Below are 27280 nucleotides of genomic sequence, written 5' to 3'. Positions count from 1 at the left end.
CAATGAAGCAGAAGTAGATGTCTTTCTGGAACTCTCTAGCTTTCTCCATAATCCAGCGCATGTTTGCAATTTGGTCTCTGGTTCCTCTGCCTCTTCTAAATCCAGCTTGCACTTCTGGGAGTTCTCGGTCCACATACTGCTTGAGCCTTCCTTGTAGAATTTTAAGCATAACCTTGCTAGCGTGTGAAATGAGTGCAATTGTGCGGTAGTTGGAGCATTCTTTGGCACTGCCCTTCTTTGGGATTGGGATGTAGACTGATCTTCTCCAATCTTCTGGCCACTGCTGAGTTTTCCAAATTTGCTGGCATATTGAGTGTAGCACCTTAACAGCATCATCTTTTAAAATTTTAAATAGTTCAGCTGGAATACCATCACTTCCACTGGCCTTGTTATTTACAGTCAGTATAGCTAACTTCTAAGTAAATTTGTTTGAAGATTGGAACATAAATGTGATGTGTTTCATTTTTGGATGCTTTAGCATGTGAAGATTTTTTTGCCCTCAAATCTTCTTTGGGAAACCATCTAAACCCCCTCTTTGAGAACTGTGCAGTTGGTAGCGCTTGAGACTCAGGCTTGCAGGTTCAAGCCCCACACTGGGCAAAAGATTCTGGCATTGCAGGGGATTGGACTAGATAACCCTCTTGGTCCCTTCCAACTCTGTAATTCTGTGATTCTATTATCATGGGAGGTTTGGACAGAGGCATCCCACTGCCTTGCCCTGCTGGCCTTTGATGTGAAAGTATTCTGACGGCACAGAGCTCTTGATGCTGTCCACAGGTAAAAATGATGCCAGCAGGGAGCTCTGAAACCGGGCATTCCAGAGGTGAGGGGCTGAGTTGGGCCCATTGTCATCACTTGATGTCATCAGGCCCAACTGCTGTGCTAGCTCCAGGTTGGGAACCCCACTGCCTTCGTACCAGAGTGAGCAGCAGAGGTACAATGGCAGCCCCATTGCTGCCCGACTGGGTTTTGGATTGTAGTGTTGCAGGGCCCTTTGGTGTATTTATGTGGATAGTGATGGGAGGTACTGCGTTATATGAATATCTTTCAAAGAACTCTGGTAGTGTGTAATACATTATAAATGGCCATTTGAAATGTGCAGCATAGATGAAATGTTGAATAAAGCCCTGTCTGTACTATACATTTAAAGCAGTATCATGCCACATCAAACAAGCACGGCTTCCCCCAGACAATCCTGGGAACAGTAGTTAAAAACGCTGAGAGTTGTTAGGAGACCCTTATTTTCCCCACAAAGCTGCAATTCTCAGCTCAATGAAAATAGGGATTAATTGCTGAACCACTCTTGAGAGTGAATTTTAATTTTTAAATATTAATGTGAATTTTTAAATTTCAATAGAGAGAGAAGAATGCAGGCAGCAGATGTGTGATTTCTATGAATTGCAGCACTACAAGCATACATGATCCCAGGAATCCAAGCCATGTGAAAACGTTTACCTTTGACCTGGCGTATTGGTCACACAATGGATTTTTAAAGGACCAAGATGGCAAGCTAATTTCAGCTGGGCCAAACAGCAAATATGCGGGACAGGTAAAATGCATTTCATACAGTGATGTATTCTTTCGCAATGCAATGCTAATAGCATAACTACTCATTCTGCGCTAGGACCAGTTCACAGGGTGGTAAAGCAGAGGTTGGACTCAATAAGAAAACTAAAGTTCTGAATTTAAAAACCCAGTTCCTTTGCCTAGATTTTCACATCTGCACTTGGGTTGCATGTTTACAACTGTCATTGCTCTGAGCACAGTGTTAGAGAACCTTATTGTTGAACTTTTTGGAGTATCTGATATGGTCAGTGCACCAAGACCAACCTATCCATACCTGCAGTGCTTCATGATATCCAAGGGGCTGCTGCCAAAAGAAGTAAAATGTCCTTCCTAGTGTGTGCGATGTATTGGAGCCTCAGCTTCCCTGGAAAAGACCCTGATGTTGGGAAAGGTGGAGGGCACAAAGAGAAGGGGACGACAGAGGACAAGATGGTTGGATAGTGTTCTCGAAGCTACCAGCATGAGTTTGACCAAACTGCGAGAGGCAGTGGAAGACAGGAGTGCCTGGTGTGCTCTGGTCTATGGGGTCACGAGTCGGACACGACTAAACGACTAAACAACAACAACAAAAGTGTGTGCAATAGCGCACACTGTACACACACATTGGCATCTATTCTGGTGCTGAGGACTATTTTCCTCACATTTCTGTTTCAAATATTTTACTGATTTTCAAGGAAAACACAAGCATAAGCATTATCAAAATAATTTGTTCCCCTGCCTTCCCCTCCCCTCCCCTCCCTCCAGAACAGAAGACTAATGCATCAAATGTTCTCTTAAGTCTATGTGTGCATTCGGTGGGTGCCAACGATCAGGGTGTTCATTTGAATATTTTATAAAGGAGTGCCTTCTTTTAAATAACCCATATCAGATATGTCATTCAGGGCTTGTACTCTATTAGTTACAGTAGTTTCTCAGATAAAACAATTGTCTGTTTCCATTGTGTCCTTTCCAGTTTTTTGCATCTACCAGAAGAAAGGTGATAAGTTCTTTGTGTATGTATAGGTATGTATAGGTTATGTTGAAGATTGTTAATAAACCTAGGCATGGATTACACAGTATATTCTGGTTTGTGATTTTACTTATTTCTGTGAATACCTCTCCCAAAATAGTTGCACTAACTCACATGCACATGGAAAGTCGTACTGGTTACCTTGCACCCTTTTTTTTGCATTTCTGAGCCTTCACATTAAGGCAGCACTGGAGCAGGCAAGTAAGATCCTATGTATATGTGCACTAGACAGCTTATTTGTGTGTTCTTATAAATCTTACTTAGATTTATTTATTTTTTAAACCCCATTATAGAAGGAAGTTTTCCGTGACCTTGGGCAGGGAGTTCTAGACAGTGCTTGGCAAGGTTACAATGCTACCCTCTTGGCTTATGGTCAGACTGGCTCAGGGAAGAGCTATTCCATGATTGGATATGGTACAAACAGAGGCATAATCCCAGTGGTGTGTGAAGAGCTCTTTAAAACAATTCAAAACCAAGAGCAGAACAAGCAATATCAGGTTGGTTCAAGTTGTATAAAAGTTTGTAAATGCTAGCATTGCTGGATGCCTAAAACATATTCTATATTTGGGCAATATTAATTGCAGTTTTTGTGTTTCAGGGGTGTATGTATGTAAACCTAAACATATTCTGCCATGGTGCTGAAGGATGATACAGATTAGGCCCTAAAAGGAGCGATTCTGAGTAGCTAAACCCATAGAGATTAATCACATAAAGATTCTAGTGACAAAAAAATCATAATTTCTATTATAGGTGTGTGTATGAAATCCGCAACCCCAGAGTCGGCCACGACTGGACCTAATGGTCAGGGGTCCATTTGCCTTTGTATGAAATCACAAAGTTATAAGCTGTATTAGTTTGTTGTTGAGAGTTGATCTTTCTTTAAAAAAAATCAGTTTAAAAGGCAACTTTTCAAGCTGTTGGAAGTTTCAAGAGTGTGAATAAAATGCAATAAGGAAGAGAGAAACTGGGTGTGGAGGGAGTTGAAAAAACCACTATAGCTGAGTAGGTTCAGTGCACTCAATGCAGATTGACATATGAAACTGCTGAATTTTGCTAAATTGATTTTTCAACTGTTCATAGTAGAAACGGTGATTTTTTTGTATTTTGCTGTTCAATCTGCAGGTTACATTTAGCATGCTGGAAATTTACAATGAACAGGTAATTGCAGTAAATGACACTATTTCATTCTTTTATTTTTCAGTGTTTCTCCCCTAGAACCTATACAAGAAAGGATGTTTTCTAATAGTAGAGAACTTGAAATTTGTTCAGAAAGATGTTAACATTTCAAAAATAAACCCAGTCATTTACACCCAGGTCATGTGACACTGCACCAATCTTGCATATTCAAGATTGGATGGGGTAATAATCATCATCATCATCATCATCATCATTGCTTGCAGAAGCAGGTTTGGGCGAGGGGAGGGAAAACACCTGTATTAAGTAGCCTACCTTCAATGTTGTGTGGGCCAACACTATTGTAGTCTCATATTTAGAGAAGTAATGCCACACTAATAGCACTTTGGGTGAGAGGTGAGAAACCATTTCTATACTAAACTGCTGGATTCTCATTCTTCAAGTATTGCTACTTCCACAGGCTTGTATATGTAACCAAAATATTTCCCCCTTTAATCTACAAGCTCCATCCTCTGAGGCTAGTATCAGATACATTGTAGGCTGTCCATCTCCTTGTATTGGCTGAGTAATGAATTGACCTTATAGCAAACTGGCAGTCTCAGTCATGTGCATTTAGCTGAAAAGTATTGAGTATATTCGAGTTCCTACAAGTGTGATGGCTATTATTGGGAATGTTATTATTAAAAATATGTATATTGTAAATGTTCTGTAGGGAAGCATGTGGGGAGAATCATATGTACACAGTGTACATGCACAAACATTGTACAGTGGTACCTTTGGATGCGAACGGGATCCGTTCTGGAGCCCCGTTTGCATCCTGAAGCGAATGCAACCCGCGTCCGTGGGTCACAATTCGCCGCTTCTGCGCATGCGCGTGACGCGCTCCGTTACTTCCGGGTTGCCGCAGAGCGCAACCCGAAAATGCTTAACCTGAAGCTACAGTGGTGCCCCGCAAGACGAATGCCTCGCAAGACGGAAAACCCGCTAGACGAAAGGGTTTTCCGTTTTGGAGGTGCTTCGCAAAACGAATTTCCTATGGGCTTGCTTCGCAAGACGAAAATGTCCTGCGAGTTCCTGCGGGGTTTTTTCCCTCCCCCCCCCTTTTCCCCAAGCCGCTAAGCCGCTTATCAGCTGATCCGCTAAGCCGCTTATCAGCTGATCCGCTAAGCTCGCTAAGCCGCTAATAGCGCTAAGCCGCTAAGCCGCTAATGGGCTTGCTTCGCAAGACGAAAAAACCGCAAGACAAAGAGACTCGCGGAACGGATTCTTTTCGTCTTGCGAGGCACCACTGTACTTCAACCCGAGGTATGACTGTATTTATTTCTCATGTATATGCACATGTTTACTTCAGATCATGTGACTCCTCGAGAGTATCCATATTTCCTGCCAACTTGTCAGTTCTACAGAGTTGCAATTGTTTTATAAACCATGAAATGGGCCTGTGTTCTAGCTACATGTACCAAGGGTGCAATTATTTTTGTCCATGAATGAGATTATTTGATGTGTTTTTGTGGCATTATTGCAAGTATTTTTAAAAAATACTTCTGAAATATACTGTTCTTTTGCCAATTAATCCCAACTATATACACAATTGTATATATATAAAATCTTGCTAGGAACTCCCCTTATTTTCAATAAAAAATTGCTGTAATAAGACACTTTTGTTTGCAATCCAAGGTTATAGACTTGCTCTCTAAAATCAAGAAGCGGGGTGGACTCAAGTTACGGGAAGATCAACAGCAAGGCTTCTATGTGGATGGCTTGAAACTGGTGCCCTGCGACAGTTATGCACAGATTGAGAGGTTAATGGAACAAGGTACCAAAATAAGAACCACTGCTTCAACCAGCATGAATGCCACCAGCAGTCGCTCTCACATGGTCATCACCATTCAGTTCAAACAGGTATGTACAAAACACTTTAGGTGTGGCCAAATGTAAGTAGAGAGTTAGATCTTAAAGCATTGGATTCCTTGTAAGGTTCGTGCTATTTCCATGGATATATTGTAGACCATCAAAACAAAGGACTGCTTTAATAGGTCGTGCATAGTGATCCTGTGGCAAGAGTGGTACATGCACATGTGGACAAGACCTGAGAGTTGAGCTGCTATCCGGTATTTTGTGGACTTGGATTGTGGCGCACCATTGTCAAAATAATTGGCTTGGATGTTAAGCACAATAACATTAAGCAGGCCCCTGCCATGGTTGACAGGAGAGGGGGAAATGACTTGGGGGAAGAGGGATTCCAGAACCACTAAACAATTTGCAACATCTTTTGTGTTAGGTTTGCAGTTTCAAGAATTGGTTTTGCATGTTTTGAAATCTGGGGTACTACTTATTTTGTTTTGAGCCAACAGAGTTTTGCTTTGATTGGTTAGAGCCCTATCAACTTGTGAAGCATGTACTGTAGTTGGATGTGCTGAGTCCAGTAGTAATGTCTCCTCTGCAAATGCTGGTTGAGAGGAGAACTTAAAAGACTTGCACTGATGAAGTTCCCCTTCTCTCCTTTCCCTAATGCTGCTTCTTGTAGATTTTTCTTAGAGAAGACATCACTAAGCAATCCATTATAAATCTGGTAGACTTGGCTGGAAGTGAAAGACAAAAATCATCAGGATCTGAAGGAGACAGGCTGAGGGAAGGGTCACGTGTAAATCTAAGTTTGACCACCTTGGGAAATGTTATCAGGTACAAAATAGATTTTGTGAAGTGACCTAGCCATCCCTTGGGTATTGCATGAATAGTAACTTTCAATTAGATGATAAGCATCTTAGGGCAGGCTCCTGTCTTGTTGCTCATTAGTCTTTAAAGTACCAGGTACATAGGATTTTTTATAAAAAAAAATCCTTATAGTAAACAAAGCTTCCAGTCTTAGAAATCCAAACTTAGAAACTTCCCTGAGTAGTACGCCCTTATTTCAAAGATAAGAGAATCTCACTTTTCTGTTAACTTCCTTTAAGGGATGTTTTTAACAAATAAATATTTTAATGTATTATTTGGGATATTAAACTTTTTAAGTACTGCCACTTTTTTTTAGCATTTCCTGAACATCAGCCCACATCCCATCTAGTGACCTTAAATGACTAATTCTCATATGTAACAGTAACAAATAGAAACTCTTGTGCTCTTTAGCTTTGCAACATATTCAGTGAATATGGTACTCAGATATATGATTGATTTATTTTAAAGAAATAAATCTCCTGTTCGCTCTCTTTCCCTTCTATCATTTATTGTTCTTCTAGTGCCCTGGCTGAGGCTGCTGTAGGGAAGAAAGTACTGCACGTCCCTTATAGAGATTCAGTTCTTACAAAACTCTTGCAATCTGCTTTGGGAGGAAACAGCAGAACTATTATGGTAAAGCTTCCCCCCCCCCCCGGTAAATTTGGTAAATTGCAGCAATTTTCCCCACTAGAAGATGAAAATGTGTAGTTTCTTGTTCTGTAAACACATTTGAGATGGTGTACATTATTCTGTGTTCTTTGCTGTTTGGGTGCAGTAAAAAGGACGGAAAAAATCTGAGACACTGGCTGCTTGGTAGTTGGATGCTGATTACATCACCTAGGAATGAGAACTATTTCCCCAGCTCTGGCTACTGTTACGGAAGGGGGGGCATGTCTTCTTCACCTTCTTCTTCGCTACAATATATCCATTTATTCCCAATTGTCAATGTCAAAAGGGACTAAAATCTATAAAATCCATAGAAAATCAACGTGCCAATTTGCTCAATTTCTCTAGGACTCCATGACACCTCCCCTGTCCTCCATAATCCCTCAAGTAAGGTGTCAAGACCCTAATCCTGTCAAATCACTCTGCCAAGCCTTTCCTCCGGGCAATGCCAGGTGGCAGACTATGCATACATGGACCATTGTCTTCCCATCACCGGCACTCAGGAAGCGCTTATCTGTGCATATCTCCAGCTCTGCATATTCCCCCCTCCCTCCTCCATATGTTAATCCGGTGTAACCCAACCTCTCCTTAATGTATTCATGATGTAAGTGGGATGTATTTTGCACTGTATTCTGGGACATGGAGGAAGTTTCAAAAGTTCATGTCACCCCTTTCTCGCTGTTCAATCTCGTCTTGAACCTGTTGCGCAATAAACTTGGATCTTCTGCAGTTTGCTCCTGTGCCCGGCTGAGCTCATTTTCTTCCGCAGGGACCCGCGGACTTAGTCCGACGAGCTGGGTGGCAGAGTAGCCCCGCACCCAGATTTTAGCCGTAACACTACTGAACTGCATTTGCATATCTTATCCTCCCCCATCCCCAATTTCAATCACTGAGATATTTAGAATTTCACAGCCAGATTCTCTTAAGCCATTATCTGGGCAGGTATATCATCTGAAGTAAAGAGGCTGCTGTGTCTTGTCATGTTAGTGCTGCCTTCAGAAACCTGTAAAGCGCCAGATGTTTTGGACTACAGCACATACTGGCTGGGGAGGATAGGAGTTGTAATACAAAACAACTAGAAGGCAACAGGTTCCCGAAGGCTACATTAGTGATTCGTGAAACCGCTTTCTCCTGTATATGTGCCGTCAAAGCCATTATTGGAACACAGGTGCTGCGTGGAAACATTAATGCAAACGCCAAAATATGCAGTAAGGCAATTACAACCAGCCCATATGTCACACAAAAATGTCTTAAGCATTCCTGTTTTTCAGAACTCTGTATTAAGTTGAATGTGAAGAAAAACAGGGCAGGTGAAATAAAATCCACAAAGTCTTTCTGCTTTAGAAAGTTTGTTTGCTAGTTTGGTTGTTCCTAAAAATGCTTCTCTACTTCTTATTTTGGAGGTTCTCCACCCACGCACCGCCACAATGGAGCAGCATGGCTTGCTATCTGTTTATGTTTTTGTTTACAGTATTTTGTTATCAACATTTATCTGAGAGGGGTTTATTTGGCTAAGAGGTCTGCCAGTTACCAATTCACATTCTGTTAGTAGTAGTCGCAGTAGAGAACAAATAACTGAAAAGAAACTTGTCCTTTAACATATTTGCAGATTGCAGCTATTAGTCCGGCAGACATGTGTTATGAGGAGACGCTGTCAACTTTGCGATATGCTGAGAGGTATATTGTTTTCACATCTTGTAAGAGAAGTGATTGGAATGGATTTCAAAGGAGAGCAAGAAATTAAATAATCATTAGCTGCTATTTATTTGTGTGGGCACATACTACCCTGTCCAAGATCCGATCCACTGTTGTCACCCTAGAAATGTTAGGTAAAGGTACCCCTGACCATTAGGTCCAGTCGCAGACAACTCTGGGGTTGCACGCTCATCTCACTCTATAGGCCAAGGGTGCCGGCATTTGTCCACAGACAGCTTCCGGGTCATGTGGCCAGCATGACTAAGCCGCTTCTGGCGAACCAGAGCAGCTCACGGAAACGCCGTTTACCTTCCCGCCAGAGCAGTTCCTATTTATCTACTTGCACTTAGATGTGCTTTCGAACTGCTAGGTGGGCAGGAGCTGGGACCGAACAATGGGCGCTCACCCAGTCGCAGGGATTCGAACCTCCGACCTTCTGATCGGCAAGCCCTAGGCTCTGTGGTTAGTTTTAAATGCATACTCCTGAATTAGAGGTCCTGTTTCTTTTTCCAAACCAAGTTAACCTAGAACACATTTAGGGGATTTATATGGGATTGACTACTTTTTTTGTGAATGGCCACTGTTAAGAATTTAATTATTACCACCTGAAGTTTTCTACATTTTGTTTATTTCTAAGTGCATTTGTTCAATTTTGTGTGTATATTTATCTGCAACTCATAATAATGTTTCATGCATTCGACGGGGTGAACTATACTCCAGTAAAGCTTAAGTCATAATGAATTTGTGAGTCTTCAAGCTGCCACAAGACTTTGTGTTAGTCTTGCAGCAAAAAGTAACATGGGAACCCCTCTGGAAATTAAGTCATTATTGTGTTTTAATTATATCTCATGTCAATCCTTTGCTGCAGCCCAGGGAAAAGGGAGTGTTGAGGAGGGGAAGCAATTTAAGGGAGACTGGGATGTGTTTTTTCTCACTGTCTGGAGAAAGAGAACTGGGCTGGGCTGCTTATTATCTTACAAGAGGAAACAAGGGCCTTGCAGCACAGCACACAGCAAATCATGTTGCCATGACTATTGTTTTTGCTTCCTCCAAATTGCCACTGAAGCTTCGTGAGGGTATGCTTCATTTGATTATGTTATTTGCTTTTGCTATACAGCACAATAATAGTCGTTGTCCCCCACCCCCCACCCCCGGTTTTTTTTTAAATCTGAAAGAACCAAAAAGATAAAGAACAAAGCTGTGATAAATGCAGGTCCAACTGCGAAACTGATAAATGAGCTGAAGGCAGAAAATTGTCATCTGTTGTCCAGATTGTCAGGCCTTGGAAACTCTGGTAAAACGGTAGCAGATGAAACAAGTAAGTATTCTCAAGGAAGAAACAACATTTATTGTATTAGAAGACCTCGTGTTACCGTTCTGCTGTCTTTTCTCCTGTTTTCCTTTTCTGAGAGACTTATACAAAGTGGCGAGGCTTGGGTTCTGAGGCATCTAGCTCAAGCATACTCTCTTTAGCACACTCCCCCCCCGCCCTCCGACTACAGCCCCACAGAGGACCTACCATCTGTTTCAGGAGGTCCCCTAGCCCCTCAGGAGCAGGTTTCAGGGAGGTGGTGGAGAAGGTTGTAGTGGTCCTTGGAATCCAACCCACTGGAGCCTATCAGGAGTGTTTTAAGGCGAACAGAGCTAGGTATGTTATACCTGCCTTGGAAACAGGTCACTCACATGCAAGAGCTAAATGCTGAGGCATTTGGGGCCCACTGGGATTGGCATCTTGCCTGTCCCCTTGTGGCAGCACCCCTGCAGCTGCCAGCGCCCCCATTTCTCCCGCAGGTTGACTCACGGGCTTTACCCAGCAGCAGTGCTGTAATGCACCGTTACAACACTACTGACACCAAGTAAGCCTGCTTGCTTGTGAGCATGAGCCTGGTAACTATTCCACCTCTCCCTGTAGTGTTTGGTTGTGAGTGGACCTCAATGTAGCCGCCTCCCATTCCCCCCTGCAGATCCAGGTCCCCTCCCCCTTTCTGCCCCTGCGATTGTGCCTGCGCTGGTGCCAGTTCCGTAACCACACATTGTACCCTCACCTGTCGCTGTGCCTGCACTGCTGCTACAACGCAACAGTGGCGGTGAAGGCTCAGCGCCAGCTGTGAGGCTAACAGGACTGGGTTGGCGGCGTGGCCAAACCCCCAGTGAGGCTGGCAGCAGCCCAGTGGTGGGGGTGGGTAGGCGGTCAGATGCACTGCTTGAAGCAAATGGCCTCACCACCACCCCCAGTAACTCAAAACACGCTGAACCTTGCAGGATCAGTGCTGCTTGAGCCTCAGTCTAAAAAGGATTCTTCCTTCTGCAAGCAGTAAAGACCTTGAAATACTATATAAAATGCTCTATACCTGACCTTATAAGTAGACAACATTTGTAATGCAGTGCCTACCACATGACATAGGTAATGTGAGCCAAAGTTACTTCAAGGATCTCCAATATGCATAAATTAGGGGTAGTAAAATAGATCCAGAAACCTTTCATCAGTTTTTCTAGTAGGATAGAAGCACTGGAACGTATGGCTAAAGTTCCTAGCTATAAATATTTCACTAGTGCTTAAGAACTGTTTGTTTCAGTTACGGAATATATAAGAATCATAAATATCTGAGTATTTCAAGCCTGCTATTTCAGGGTGGCTTAAAGAAGGTACCACAGAATTCATTTGGAGAGAGAAAGAGTGAACGCTGTTTATAAATTAGATTTTTATTTCTGTTGTTTTCATATTGCATCTTTAATTAGTTTTGTTTTGTTTATTCTTTCCAGAAGAGCTTCGCTGTTTGCTAGCTGAAAATGAGCTGCGGATTCAAGCCATTCAGGCTACCTGGGAATATCGTCTGGAAGAAGCCCGGAAAGAATGGGAGCAGCAATATGCTGCAGTAACTCAGGTCAAGACCTTTGGACGCTGGATGTCCATCTTCATCATTCCTCAGCTTGAGAGATTTCCAGTGTTTTTAAAGTAGCAATTGTTGGAGCAAAGTGCTGGACCATACAGTTAAATTCTGTTTTTCCTCCCAAAGAATCCCAAGAACTGTAATTTGTTAAGGGTGCTGGGAACTATAGCTCTGAGAGGCAAATTACAATTCCCAGGATTCTTTGATGGAAGCTATGTACTTTAAATGTATGGTGTGCATACACCCCAAACCAGAGCTTTCCAAACTTTTCATGTTGGTGACACACTTTTTAGACATGCATCATTTCGTGACACAGTAAGTCATTTTTACTAGCAAACCAGAGGTTAAACTAATCCCTTTTCAGCTCTGGGAGGAGCGTGGGGAGTGTTTATGCAACACACTGCAGCCGACACACTAATGTGTCACAATGCACAGTTTGGAAAGCTGTGCCCAAAATGTTCGTTTGATGTGGTTCAGAAAGGCCATCCTCTTCTGAATGTGGTTAAAACAATATGTACCTAATTAGCATGACTATATACCATGTACTTGGGAGTCTTGTGCAAGTAGGCTTCCCCATTAATTTCAAGGGAGAGGGCAGCCCACCATACAGAAAAGGACGCTTGCTCAAAACTTCCTTTCCTATTGAAATGAGTGAGAGAGCTCTTGCTGGTGGAATAAGGTACTACAATACAGGTTGGTGCCTTCCACTTGAAGAGCTTATTGGATTGTGGTGAGCAGTGGCTGATATATTAATAAGTTTGAGCTATGCTTCTTATAGCAGCCACCACAGCAGCAAATATTGGAATGTGTCACATTTTATTTGGTATAAAATGTTGCAGTTTGTGTGCTCAGAAAATATCGTTCTGTAGAACTAGTGTTGAAGGATGATTATTATTAATATTATTAATTGAATTTGTTAGTCTCTCTATCTTGCCCAGGGCAATCCAAAGTGACTTACAAACAAACAAACAGACAAAAATAAGAAACTCCACATACTTTAAAACTAAGAGGGAAAAGTAATACATTAAAAACATGGATAGTTAAAGGCCAAAGGCCTAGATATAGAGGAAAGCTTTTGCCTGGCACCTAAAGATATAGAATGATGTCTCCAGGCAAGCCTCCCTAGGAAGAGCATTCCACCAACAAGTCGTCACCACCTGATTTTGTCCTTTTTCATGTTGCCACCCTCCAGACCTCTCATGGACAGGGCACATGAAAAAGGGCCTGAGATGATTGCAGGGGCCAGGTCAGTTCATATGGGGACTGGGAGCAACAAATTAAAAATGCATGCAGGCGTATGGGAAAGAGCAATTGCGAAAAAGGCCTCTATGCTGCTAACAGCTGCAGAAACATGTATTTGGTCATGGGGCAGTGTGATCAGTTATCAGGAACCAAAAATATAGGAACAAGGAGTCCATGCAATTACTATCTAATCTTGAGAAACATAATAGTGACAGAATGACCGGGGGGGGGGTTAGGTGTCCAGGAACTCTTGCATCCTATGGTTACAGATAGCCACACAGATGATATGTCCTGTATGAATTCTTACCTATTCTTACATTTAACCTTGAACATTTTTATTAAAGTAGCTAGATTTTTCATCAGAGGAAGAATTGCTAGCCTTGTTTATGACAGCAGGTGCAGTCTCTGGAAAGAAGAGACTAGTTATTTGGAAGCCACGTGTCACATATGTTGTTGGCTGTCATTTAGTGGGAAGAGTGTGCTGAAATAAGGTTTAATTAATTCCACAGGAAAGATGGATGATGGAGACATGTCCTTATCTTGTGAATATCAATGAAGACCCTCAGCTTTCGGGCGTTCTCAAATATTTCATTCAAGACGGTATTCTTTTGTTTAAGTGCTAAATATGTGTTGCTCAGGTGGGTGATCCATTTTATATTATTACACATCTGAGTAATGTAACCAAAACAAGTGAGTCCTTTTCCAAGAAGGTTGCAAACAAAACTTTTACCACTGGGGAGACAAGATGGAAAGGCGGAAAGGGTAATTCAATAGGGCAGTGTATTATGGAACAGCATACAAATGCTTAAAATAAAATGAGATTAATATGTACAATTTCAGTTACGCATGCTTTTAAATGTATACCTTATTCTAGTTTATTGTCTAGCATATTGATAAAGCTTTTTCTTTTTGTAAATAACGAACTGCAATTATATCCCCCAAATAAGCTTACTGCTAGCCACCCAGATTGTTCTTGTCTTTAGCATTTCACAGGGAATCGTGTTTATATACACCGTAAAAAAGACATTCACCACAGTTTTCCAAAGCAAAGTTTACACAAGAAACGTTTTATTTCAGGTTCTTCAGATGTTGGTCAGTCATCCTCAAATGCAATAACTCTCCGAGGTTTAGGGTATGTAAATGAGCTTATTCCTTTTTTGCAGGAAATTTCATCAACAATGTGGTAACTTTTTTTGGTTTTGATTATAATTAGTTGGGAGGGAAATAGAAACAATAAATATGCTGCTAGACCAGGGGTAGGCAACCTAAGGCCCATGGGCCAGATGCGGCCCAATCGCCTTCTCAATCCGGCCCATGAACGGTCCGGGAATCAGCGTGTTTTTACATGAGTTGAATGTGTCCTTTTATTTAAAATGCATCTCTGGGTTATTTGTGGGGCATAGGAATTCATTATTTTTTCCTTCAAAATATAGTCCAGCCCACCACATGGTCTGAGGGATGGTGGACTGGCCCATGGCTGAAAAAGGTTGCTGACCCCTGTATTAGATGATGCTTACTAAAGTTATTACCTATCTCTATAACTAAGGCTCTATCTAACATTGCAAGATATTTCATTCTAAATTTTGATGTGGGTTTAATTTATTGCTTTCTCTTAGTTTGTCTTGGATCATTTGGCCTTTTCTATAAGTGAGGAGGGTCATATGAGCACCGGGACATCAATCCTGTGTTTACGTGGTTGAGAAGTGGGAATGCCAAACAAACTTGAATGCAGCCTCAAACACACAAGGGAGCTCATTTCCTCTGCTTATTGTAACTGGGGTTTTGCACCTATTTAATGCCTACTTTAGCATTAAAATATATAATAATATTAATAACCATTTGTCTATCTAATCCATCTGTTTGTTCCATATAGTAGGGGCTCTCCAAGGTTTTAGGCAGATTTTTTAATGAACCTTGAGATCTTTTAATTGGGGATAATGAAGGATCCAGCTTAGGACCCGTGTCATGGAAAGCATCTGGACTCTGAGCTTGAGACCCTTCCCACCCACTTCTCCTTGCGTCTTATTCCAAATGGTGCCTTACTTCTCCTTCCCTATTTTTACTAGAAATGAAGCAATGCTAATTTTACTCTGGTGATGCAGTGAAAGATGTCTGTCACGATTTTGAATAGCTTGCTTTACAACTGTCTTTCAGCATTTTGGATAAGCATGCAACATTCACAAATGCTGATGGTAAAGTTACTATAACACCTCGGGATAAGTGTAAAGTCATTGTTAATGGTGTCCCCATTGCTGTGAAAACTAAACTGCAGCATCTGGTAAGTTCTTTGTTTGTTAACCATTTCCCCATGCTTTGGTGTACTGTGTATATAGTCAGTTTCTTAGTTATTACACTAACTCTTGCTGTGTAAAGACCAGGTTTCTGAAGACAGCTTTCAGGCTTTGAAAATATAATTAAATATAATGCTTAACAACCAATTGTGCAGTAGAAAGGCTTTCAGCAAGCCCTGTATACTCAATCCCTCAGGACCGTATTATTTTGGGGTCAAATAGTGCCTATCTCTACATTGGACCACCTTCAGATCGCACCAGCGAGGACCTGACCAGATACGATTATGATTTCATTCAGTCAGAGTTGGCAGCAGCAGAAGGTTTCAGTGTAGATAAACTTGGTAAGCACTATAATATATTAGTTTTTTTGTTGCCTTTCTAGATTTGTTGCTCCTGACTTATTTGTTATTTTATTACACCTTAATATTTCATAATAACTTGATTGAAGGGTATGGTCCACATGTTAATCCTAACACAAATTAAACATGGTGCTAAATTAATATGCTATGAACAAATCTGGATTAAGGTGGTTGGGGCCCCTAGTGCAGTTCCCAAAAGAAGGCACCCCCTACCGCCCCAAAAAAAGGAATGGAAGAAATAAAGTATCCAAAAATACATCTTGAAGTATATTAAAGACTAACACATTTATTACTGTATAAGATTTTGTGGATGACACACACGCGCACACACATACACACACACACACCTCTTAAGAAAATTAGCAAAAAATAAAACACTTCAAGCACATGCAGTTTCGTATTTTAAACTTCCCATTGTTTTTTGCTCACTTCCTAACTTGGGTTGGTCACCAGCTCACATGACTGTTCTGCAGATATAGGAGGAGGCATAAAATTTCCTTTAATCAGAGTGATGTATCTTTGTGTTATAAATGTCCATATTTTTCTGGGTAGTCCAACCCTGCCAATTAGTACAGTTTCAAGACTTCAACCAATCTTAATCAAGCATGAATATTGTATGTTTCAACAATGCACAGCAGCTGAAATTTCAGTTACCTAGTCATTTAGTTCTCTGCCATAACCATGAAAACTGCTCCTGCCTAGACTTGATGATAAGGTGCTTTTTTTTCTAAGGTGCTGCAAACAGGAAGGATGGGAAGCCAGATCCCAGCGTCCTTGCTGTGTTCCATGATTATCTTAAGTTAATGCCTTTGGTTGCTGAAGCCAATCAAATGAGTGTGGAGCTGAGGAAGGTAAGGTTGCGTGTGCCATTGTTTACTGCAGGCAAAAGTCATCCTGTTAGTTCAATAGACCTGATAGTCACTGATTACACCTGTTGGGTAATTCTGTGTGCCCAAGCCAGAGATGGGAAATAACAAATTTATTTTCTTCAGCAGAAAAGGCTCCTCCTGTAGGGCTGAGAATAAAGCTTGCAAGCCTAATTCTCAACCCTGTACTGCATGGTGAAACAAAAGGAGTACATAAAGTGAATGCCTCTTACAATAGAGAGGGGCTGCATTTAACAATATGTGTTCCTGAAAGTGTGTTCAGGGGTTGGACTAACTTGTCCAGTGCCTTTGATGATTTTTGTCTCTCTTCGTTTGGGTCTCCAGCCTGTGCTGGCGCTGCAGCTATCTGCATAGCTACATTCCCTTGATGGGCTATATTGCCTGCATTGTTCAGCATGTACTACATTGTACTATGTTGCAGGATGAGGCTTACTTTTCTTTTTTTGAGGGGGAGATAGCGGAAGTCCACTGGTGGAAGATGGTGGAATTTTTCTCCATTTTCAGAAATATCTGAAATATCACAATTTATGATTTTGTCTCTCCTAGAAAATAAAACTACATTATTAGACAGGAGAAGGCAACCACAAGAACTACTTGGCATCTCCCTTTTTTTCTTTTTTGCAAGATAACTGCCTTTGCTGTGATTTAGTCCCATTCTTTAAACTGAGAGAGCTTATCTATTTATCTATCTTACCTAGTAACACCCTACTGTTTATGTCATCTACCTCATACCATTAAAAAGGAATTTGCACTATAGTGTTTTGCATATATACCCAATTTTAATGATTCTTGAGACATTTCTCTCTTTTACCTTTCTAAATTGAAAGCTAGTCAGCTACAGAAAAAACATTTTTGATACTGTGTGGTTTCTTTTTTTTTAACAGGACCTAATTTTGGAACTGAAAGTGAAAAATTTGGCTTCCTCTGACTCTAGAGGCTATGATCTGCAAAAGGAGATCATAGTTAAAGTGGCGCACAAAGTTACAAACCAGGTAAAGTAGTCTCAACCATTAGTCATGGCAAGTTGTATTGAGAAAGACTGGTGCGCGCTTCACAGGCTACTCTATTTTACACTAGCTGGGCTTTCCCTGCCTGTCCAAAGTCCTCCCTGCTACTGTCTCAATGGCTGGTTCCAGTTTGACAAGGGAGGCTGCTGGTTCTGATGCCAAAGCCCCAGATCTGGTCTCCCAAGGTTGTCCCCTTCTCTTTGTATTCTTTGTTCAAGACATGTGCAGCCCATAAGTCAGCTTTTTGGAAATACAACTTAGTTTTTACACTCTGAACCTTATGATTAGAATAATTCAAGTTACCTCATTTCTCTAGATATGGGTTTGGTCAAAACCCAAGTTCATCAACAGAAAGTTTTTAATGGAAGAGCTCTATCAGCGTTTCTTAGATGGAGAAGATGTGCAGGTTGACAAAGAAAGCGATCCATTCTGGGATCCCGTGGAAGTAATCCATTTAGGATCTGCTCACATCTGGCTCCAGTCCCTTGCTTATTGCATGAAACTTGAGGAACAAACAGAACTCCTGAATTCTGAAGGAATGGAGGAAGCCATTATACTTACCAATATCATTCCATGCTCTCCAAATGGCAGGTGAGCACCTGCTGTTGGTTTTCTTGAAAGGCTACTTGGGCTTGACTTGAAGATTTATGCCTGTACCTTTAAAACAGGGGTTGCTAACCTGTGGGTTTTTAGGCGTTGTTGGACTACAACTCCCATCATCCTCTACTATTGGCCATGGTCTGATGGAGTCCAGTAACACTTGGAGGGGCATGGGTCAGCCACGCCTGCTTTAAAAGCTGTGATGCACCAGGAAATTATGCAGCTGCTGTCCCTTCCCCTTCCCTCACTGATTTGCCAGCTCCGTTGCTTACTTTCCTCTCCCATTTGTTGTACAACAGACACGACTTTAGGATGGGCAGAGGCTGATGGAGCAATGGGCAGAAGACAAGGGGGGCTGTATCTTTCCTACTACCTACGAAACACGCCTATACAGTGGTACCTCAGGTTACATACGCTTCAGGTTACAGACTCTGCTAAGCCAGAAATAGTGCTTCAGGTAACGAACTTTGCTTCAGGATAAGAACAGAAATCGTGCTCCGGCGGCGCGGCAGCAGCAGGAGGCCCCATTGGCTAAAGTGGTGCTTCAGGTTAAGAACAGTTTCAGGTTAAGAACGGACCTCCGGAACGAATAAAGTACTTAACCCGAGGTACCACTGTACATTTAACAACTTGGAGGCAGAAACTTGTCAACCCTGTTTCTTACTGCCTCTTCTGAAGCTTACAGATAAAAATTCTAACTGACAGAGAACATTTGAGGTCTGACTAGGTATAAATTTATTATACATTTGTTTATAAATATTTCTAAACCACTATTCTGGGCATAATAGCCCTCACAAAGTGGTGCACAGTTGTGAAATAAAAGAAATAAAACCATCTGTTTAAAACATTCACCCATTAAACTGTAGAAATTGATCCAAAATGGCAATGAATAAGTTGCAGATTGAAAAAAAAATCTATTTTAAACAAAGCTAATAATGGGACGCGGGTGGCACTGTGGGTTAAACCACAGAGCCTAGGACTTGCCGATCAGAAGGTCGGCAGTTTGAATCCCCGCGACGGGGTGAGCTCCCGTTGCTCAGTCCCTGCTCCTGCCTACCTAGTAGTTCGAAAGCACGTCAAAGTGCAAGTAGATAAATAGGTACTGCTCCGGCGAGAAGGTAAACAGCGTTTCCGTGCGCTGCTCTGGTTCGCCAGAAGCGGCTTAGTCATGCTGGCCACATGACCCGGAAGCTGTACGCCGGCTCCCTCGGCCAATAAAGCGAGATGAGCGCCGCAACCCCAGAGTCGGTCACGACTGGGCCTAATGGTCAGGGGTCCCTTTACCTTTACCTTTAATAATATGGAGCCATATGGATTTCCACAAGGAATGAGACCCACAAGTACAATACCATCACCAACAATGTCCTGCCTCTGACATTTCTGCCTTTTTCAACTCCAAGCCATAGAGCAGGGACATACTTAGATCATTTTTAACCTTGTCCAGGGATGGGGAAACTATGGCCCTCAAAATGCTGTTGGAGCAACTCCCATAATCCCTGCCAATCAGCCATGCTGGCTAAGGCTGATGGGAGATAGGGTCCAATAACATCTGGAAGGCCACAGGTTTGCCATCTCTTACCTTATGACTTTGTTGGTCTATAAACTAGCCTTGGACTTGATCAGCTGACAAGCTGAGAGCAAACCCAATTGGCTGTGCAGCAACTCTGTAGCATCACTGATATCAGTGGGGCTTGGGCAGCACTAATCAGCTGATTAGTTCAAGGTATACTTTAAGTTCCAATATGATCTTTACATGCCTCACATCTGATGACATGTATGACATCAGATGTGGGAGAAATGGGTATGGTTTGGGGAGAAACTGTATTGCAAGTTAGATTGAGACCCTTGCTATACCTAATTAGCTCTATAGCCCAGAGCGCAGTGCTGGTTTAGAGTTACATCCAAATAAGATCAAAGTCACTACCATCTTGCATATTAATTCCCATTTTCCCCATTTTATTTTTTAATAGAGCCTTTGGAGAGGACGATATGGTCATTGATCCTTTGGAATTGCTGGGCAAAAGAATTGATTTCCAAATTCACATTTTACAATGCCTTGGAGTCAAATGGATAAAAGAAGTGGCACAGAGAGGGATTCAGATTGGGTATTGTTAGTTAAAGCTTCCTGTGAAATATTCTCAGTTTGGCTCTTTGGAGCGAATAACAATTTCACAACTGAGTTTTCTTTTGCATGAAAACTTTACCCAAGATAGTAATTTTTTCAGATAATGTTGGGTTTCTTTATTTCTTCAGTTATGCACTTAAATCCATTCTTGACTTGCTGGTCTCTTTCCTGTTGTTGCTGATTTAGTAAATAATTTAGCTTTATAAATAATAGATTATAATGATCTCCACGGCAACTCCATGGGTTGTTACAGGGTCAGCCTGTGCTTTTTTCAACTCCTAGTATTGCACAGCACTGTAAACCAGGAGTAAGCAATAGGATGTGCTCCAGATGTTAATGGGCTCTAGTTCTCATCATCAGTAGCCAGGAATGATGGGAGCTGGAGTCCATCATTATCTGGAGGGGCCACAGGTTCCCCATCCCTGATTTCAATGAAGCTTGTTCAGAAGAACTTCCTAGTAAACTGTGTCCAGTGGACACTAATGCCTGCTAGGTCAAGTAGTCAAGATTAGAACTGGGTTCTAATCAAGGGAAATGTATTTTTGGAAATTGTGACATTTTTGGCCCAAAAACAGTATTAAAAATGACTGCCATAAAGAAATTAAGAAACCATTTCATGAAATTTATTGGGCATGCAAGACAATTTTTTAAAATTAATAAGTAGGAAGGAAAATCTAACCTTGAAATGTTGCTTCAAGATTGTCACATTTCTGTTATTTCAAGCAGTTGATGTCTTTGGACACAGACTTTAGTTTTTAATTGGGTCTTCGTTTGTTTTACTATTTTAGATATAAATTTTATGATCTCCCATGCTCATTATACACAAAGCCTGTTTGGAAAAATGTGAACCCGAAGATAGAAGAGCTAGTAAAATTTTCAACCCTTAATATGTCCCATGATTTTTTGAACTATTTGCAGAAAAATGCTCTGATTGTTGACTTGTGGGGGCTTCAAGGTATGCTTTCGACTTTTTATCTTGATAACGCTATGTATACACCTTTATATTCAGTACTTTGTATCTAAAAGCATGGCTTTTGTTTGGAAAGATAACATAAAGCTGCCATGTACAAAGTCAAACTATTGGTCCTTCTTGCCTAGGCTTGCTTACTCCAGCTTGTAGTGGTATGGCATCTCATTAAACCACAGTGCAATAATAGTTTATTAAGCCATAAGCTGCCCCATGAACCATCAAGCAAACCTTTATTCCATCATACCTTGAGTCATTTCCTCTCCCTGGCTATTTCCACCATCTCCTGTCTCTCTACCTACTATCCCAAAAATCTTTGTGGTGCCCAATTCATGGCACTTCCTTTTTCCCATTCCTGTTGGACAGTGTGTGGAAATGTTCCTGAAGTTTTTAATCAGCTGTAATCAACAGCCAACTCCCTTTCCTTGCCCCATGAAGTTCTTTATAGAATTTATTTCCATTCCATTCCTCTCCTCCACTCCGTTGCCACATCTATCAGCTTTATTCCCCTACTCACCAATCACCCTCTTGTGTATTGGCTCTCCTGTCTTGTCAGACCAAACCTGCCTGATTCAGCTCTCAGGCACTGTGCTCTTAGTTGCTGTTCTGCATTACAAGCAGCAGACTATGGCATGGTGAAAGCAAAAGGTCTTTCAAGCTGCCCTGCACCTCTCCTTGAACCTCCAGCTTTTGCATGTTTACACAGCAGTATGGGGCTGTTTGTAAAAGGGCTTTCAAACGGTCCCATGCTGCATTCTGAAGTCCTGACAATCAAGGCTTCAAAGCACCACATCATCTGACATCAAGTGATTTGCAGTTCACCCCTGCTTTTAATGTTAATCTCTTGTATGTGTTGTAACTGAATGGAAGGTTTGGACAGCTTTGTGGTGCTGCAAATAAGGTCATGCTGACTTTTAGCCCTGTACCTTGATTCTTTGTGGTTGGGCCCTTTATGATAGAATAAAGAGTGCTCAGTTATGTGAGATGCTAGGTAGACCTTGAGTTTAAATCCCCCTGGCTCTTCTTTGAACTATTGACACAAAACATTTTGAACTCTTGCTGGCTGATTCTGCTTGTTCATTGTGAGACCACGAGAGCTACAAGGCTTTGACCTATCTTATATTTAAAGTTAATTATTACATTACATTATGGTCTGAAGCTCAGCATCAAAAAACCTAAGATCATGACCACTGGTCCCATCACCTCCTGGCAAATAGAAGGGGAAGAAATGGAGGCAGTGAGAGATTTTACTTTCTTGGGCTCCATGATCACTGCAGATGGTGACAGCAGCCACGAAATTAAAAGACGCCTGCTTCTTGGGAGGAAAGCAATGACAAACCTAGACAGCATCTTAAAAAGTAGAGACATCACCTTGCCAACAAAGGTCCGTATAGTAAAAGCTATGGTTTTCCCAGTAGTGATGTATGGAAGTGAGAGCTGGACCATAAAGAAGGCTGATCGCTGAAGAATTGATGCTTTTGAATTATGATGCTGGAGGAGATTCTTGAGAGTCCCATGGACTGCAAGAAGAACAAACCTATCCATTCTTAAGGAAATCAGCCCTGAATGCTCACCGGAAGGACAGATCCTGAAGCTGAGGCTCCAATACTTTGGCCACCTCATGAGAAGAGAAGACTCCCTGGAAAAGACCCTGATGTTGGGAAAGATGGAGGGCACAAGGAGAAGGGGACGACAGAGGACGAGATGGTTGGACAGTGTTCTTGAAGCTACCAACATGAGTCTGAGCAAACTGCGGGAGGCAGTGGAAGACAGAAGTGCCTGGCGTGCTCTGGTCCATGGGGTCACGAAGAGTCGGACACGACTAAACAACAACAACATTACATTACTCAGCAGCCACACTCTAACTCCACCTAGCACCAATGACTAGTCTAGTGCACTTGTTCTCCCAGGAGATGCTGGCGCCTGTATCCAGCACCCTTGTTTCCCTAGGATACCTTGCATGTGCAGTATCATAATGGCACATGTTAGACAGGAGTGGAGTGGCAGCAGACACCTGAAGCAGCAGAATAAGGTAGCTTTAGGGGAAAGAGGGGTAATTAAGGGGGGCTGATGATGCTCTTTCTAGGAACATGTTGTTCTTTGTGACCAATGTTTAAAGTGATATAGAATGAGAATGTGGGGGATATAATCTATAATTGCAATATCTTCCCAATAATACAGAAGGATGTGCGCAACTGGATTCCTCTCGGCAAGACATGGCATTAACAAGGGAGAGCTCTATTATCATTGATAATCCCAGAGCCGAGGTTCTGAGACACACCAGTCTGGTAAGTGTATTTTTGGTATTCTTGCATGTGGTCAAAGATCATAACCAAGCAGTGTCCCAATTTCATGTAGCTTATATGGCAGGTGTTTTTTTGCTGCTAACATGAATTGCTTTTCCGCTGCTGTTGAGAATGGAAAAAGATCTAAAAAACCCCAGAAACAAACTTAGGGACAAAAAACTGATAACTATTTACTAGGGACAAATTCAAGGCAATAGGGACTTTCCTTGTACATGGGGACAGCTGGAGGCTATACAGCCATATGATGGCCAAATATGCCATGAAACCAATACCATTTCCATATGAATTATTGCATATGTACACACTTATTTGTGATAAGAATTTCTTCTATTTTTAGGACACAGAAAACCAGATTGCTGAACTTTACCAAAAGCTGTTAAAACTAGAGCAAGAGACTGAACTGCTTAGAGATATTAACAGAGCTCTAAGGGAAGAAAATGTACTTCTGAAGGATAAATTGAAAGCGTGCGAGATTGAAACCCATAAAAGTAAGCACCTGACCCCTTTTAAAAAGGTATAGGACCCCTGACAGTTAAGTCCAGTCGCGAACAACTCTGGGGTTGCGGCGCTCATCTCACTTTACTGGCCAAGGGAGCCGACGTTTGTCCGCAGACAGTTTTTCCGGGTTATGTGGCTAGCATGACTAAGCCACTTCTGGCAAAACCAGAGCAGTGCATGGAAACACTGTTTACCTTCCCGCTGGAGTGGTACTTATTTATCTACTTGCACTTTGACCTGCTTTCGAACTGCTAGGTGGGCAGGAGCTGGGACCAAGCAACAGGAGCTCACCCTGTCATGGGGATTTGAACCGCCAACCTTTCGATCGGCAAGCCCTAGGCTCAGTGGTTTAGACCACAGTGCCACACGACCCCTTTTACTTCTGCTTTAATTATGTTGAATTTGACCCTCTTCGGCTGCAATCCTGAGGGGGGGAGGAGGGGGAACTGAAGGCTGTTTAATTCCGTACCCTGAGACCCACTGGGTCGAACTGAGGACGGAGGAGCATTCTAATATTCCCTCAACAATTTTATAGTTTGTTTTTAAACTATAAGCTATAAACCAAACTATAGTTTAGTTCTAACAGGAAGGAAATACAAGGGAGAGATATTTACATCAGCTCCTAAGCTAGTTTAAGTGTCTTTCTGGTTTGGAGATATGTCAGGTTGCTGAGGCAGCTTTGGATCCTTCAAATTCAAGCCTTTATCTGGTTCTTCCTCTCCCTGTGACATGCTCGCTACTGGGCCTACAGATGTCAGAGCTCAAATGCTGGTAGGCTCAGGGTGTTGAAGGTTTCCTTGGTGGCAGGAAGGGAGGTTCCCCTCCCTTATGTAGGAGAAGGGACTACCAGTGTACACTATGTCCTCTTGCATTCCCTCCTAGGGCCATAGAATTGCAGCCGTAGAGCATTAACTGCTCATATTTACTTTAATACATTTTGGGACAGCTGACAGCTGGCAGGTTTCAGGTGAAATTATCATGCTTGATTTATTGTAGTAGTGGTCCACCTCAAGGTCTCAAACAAATTTTGCATTAATATATGCATTGATGTATCTATGTAAAAATGTATTACATGTGTTGTGCAAGATGTGCTGGTTATTATAAATGATCAAAAACAGGATTATTCTTTTTTACATCTATTGAGTGAAACTCAGGACAGGAAGTTGGCCTTGCCCCTGTCTGCAAAAGTCTGCTAGTAACTTCAAATTAAAAAAAGTTTTAAGAGGAAGTGAAGATGAGAATAGAGCTGCAAGTAAAAGCCAGGAATCTCAGCACCATTGAGTATGGAGCATTTAGCTTCTGCATACCTTTTTGTACAGATTGCTGGAGGGGGGCAGCAAGAACACCAAAATTCTGGCCGTAAGTGGCTCTTTTCTTCCTGTTTTAGGTAAGATCTCAAAATCTCCTACAAAACCCCAAGCTGCTAAGGTAACTCAATCAGCGTCAAAAGATTCTCGCCCAGTTTGCAATTCTCGGATGAGCTGCGATGCAGAATTTGCTAAAGCCCTCAAAGCCTTCTACCAGAATATGAATGTGATCAGAGGCCAGTTTTTGAAAATAAAGCACTGCAGAGCTCCGGTATATATATCTTAACTGATTCTTAAAAAGAAAGGCTGAATCTATACTTATTTTCCCCGCAAAATCAGTATAATCCTTTTGAAAACTTCTACAGTGAACCAGTAGAAAACCCTCCCAGGACTGTAACTTTCCTCTTTTGCTGCTCTCTTTAATTCTACAGCTCTTAAGAATGCCCAAGTGTTCCTCACACCTAGGAGCCAAATAATGAAGTACTTAAATGTTTTCCAGACTTGTAAATGTATTATATTGCAGGGCACATGCACCTTGTGTCCAATGAGAGGGTTTATTTATTTACAAAGGCTGAAACTGGGACATAGGAATGCAGAGTGCACCTCTGCTTTCACTTCCATTGTCAAGACTAGAAGAGCTTTTGAATAAAGCTGCAGAACTGCCTTCATAGTTCACCCCCCAGTTAGGATTTACTGTTGCTCGGGTGTGTTCTTCCTTGCTGAGTTAAGTTGCCCATTTGCTGGTGTAAGCTATTATTTCCTTTTCACACTGCAGCTTCTGTATTTCATTTCATTTCTAGGAAGAAGATAATGTGCAACTACTTCGACATTTTGCTGAGAGACAGTCACACATGTTAAAGGACTTTGGAGAGCAACTTGAGTCAAGTATAAGTAAACTGAAAAATGATGTTGCTTTGATAGTTAAAAAGAAACGGGAGAGGCTAGGTTGCAGCAAACCATAAAGTCATTGTACGAAATAAAACAGTAGTGTTTCAGTATAATTGTAACTGTGCTAAAGCATATGTTGTTTTGTGTCACTACAAATTAAGAGCACAACTTATGTATTTACCAGACCCACCCTGGACACAGCTGTAAGAGGGGAATAATTTAGTTCCAGGGTATGATCTGAAGGCACTTGAGGCAGTCTCCTTGCTGAAGCTGAGCAGGTCAGGATCTGGTCAGTGCCTGGGTGGGTGACCCATGATGGAAGAAAGGTGGGGTAGAAATGTAAGAAAATAAGTAACACTGCATGAGAGCATTAGTATGTGCTGGTCATTATGTATCATTGATACCTCTACAAAAGTGTTCCTAAGCTCCCTGTGTGTAAATTACTCCTGCTGTAACTCCTGAGAAGGAAGTGGATGGGAAACAGCTATGGGTCAGTTCTGAACAGTTTCGGGCATTGTACTGTGCCTGTGGTAGGAGAGTGACAGTTCCATTGACCATTGTATTGTTCTTCTAACACTGACATAGGAGGAATTGTTCCATCAGGAATGTTTATACACTTTTTTCAAATCTGTGCACTAATGCCTTATTCAGAATAATCAGTGTTGGAATACTGATCAATATTTGGAAAAGTCATTTATCCACTTCTTTGTTCCCTATGTTAGGACACTTCTCAATATAGGGGCGCCAAACGTGGCACAAGGGTTTTTGAGGGGGGAGGTAGTAGTTTATACCGCCATTTGGACACCAGGTACCATTTTGAATCAAGGTGGCGGACTGAAATGTGACTTTGGCGTGACATTTATTGGTCTAGGTTTTCTGCCTCTTGAGGTGTTGTCACAAAATTCAAGCACAAGGGTTCCTGAGGTGTGGATGGCTGTCTCTGCCACTGTTTGGGTGCTGTGCACAATTTTGTTCTAACCATTGGACCATAATATGATTTCACCTGATTTTTGGTGTCCCGAGTCCAAACTCACAAATTGCATGAGCCATTTAAAAATCACAGTATTTTTTGGTTTCTAAAAGTACCTGGGCAGTCCTGTGCACTTCCTGCTAGTTAATTGAAAAAC

The 27280-nt window shown here is 41.8% G+C and overlaps 1 protein-coding gene across 1 annotated transcript; it reads left to right on the top strand.

Moving 5' to 3' along the window:
• The first annotated feature begins 1373 nt into the window (after positions 1 to 1373).
• On the top strand, positions 1374 to 26266 carry LOC128410901 (kinesin-like protein KIF28). The gene is made up of 22 exons (XM_053382733.1): positions 1374 to 1549; positions 2869 to 3072; positions 3698 to 3733; positions 5387 to 5611; positions 6237 to 6391; positions 6946 to 7057; positions 8700 to 8767; positions 9961 to 10103; positions 11549 to 11670; positions 13428 to 13518; positions 13996 to 14050; positions 15073 to 15196; positions 15406 to 15550; positions 16301 to 16419; positions 17340 to 17447; positions 17779 to 18053; positions 20033 to 20167; positions 20976 to 21142; positions 23336 to 23442; positions 23798 to 23948; positions 25346 to 25536; positions 26066 to 26266. The coding sequence occupies exons 1-22, from the start codon at positions 1394 to 1396 to the stop codon at positions 26225 to 26227; spliced, it is 3051 nt and encodes a 1016-aa protein (XP_053238708.1). The 5' UTR covers positions 1374 to 1393; the 3' UTR covers positions 26228 to 26266.
• Positions 26267 to 27280: the final 1014 nt, after the last annotated feature.

Source organism: Podarcis raffonei, chromosome 3, assembly GCF_027172205.1.
Source record: "Podarcis raffonei isolate rPodRaf1 chromosome 3, rPodRaf1.pri, whole genome shotgun sequence".
NCBI lineage: Eukaryota > Metazoa > Chordata > Lepidosauria > Squamata > Lacertidae > Podarcis > Podarcis raffonei.
Note: the sequence above shows the minus strand (reverse complement) of the source record. Positions and strands in the feature narration are given on the sequence as shown.

What these genes read in the sequence shown, in the direction of transcription:
- LOC128410901 (XM_053382733.1), top strand. Translation starts at nt 1,394, where the DNA reads ATGAATTGCAGCACTACAAGCATACATGATCCCAGGAATCCAAGCCAT. An exon ending in GAAACAGCAGAACTATTATG is followed by an intron (nt 7,058 to 8,699) that starts GTAAAGCTTCCC and finishes ACATATTTGCAG; the next exon opens with ATTGCAGCTATTAGTCCGGC. An exon ending in ACTTTGCGATATGCTGAGAG is followed by an intron (nt 8,768 to 9,960) that starts GTATATTGTTTT and finishes TAAATCTGAAAG; the next exon opens with AACCAAAAAGATAAAGAACA.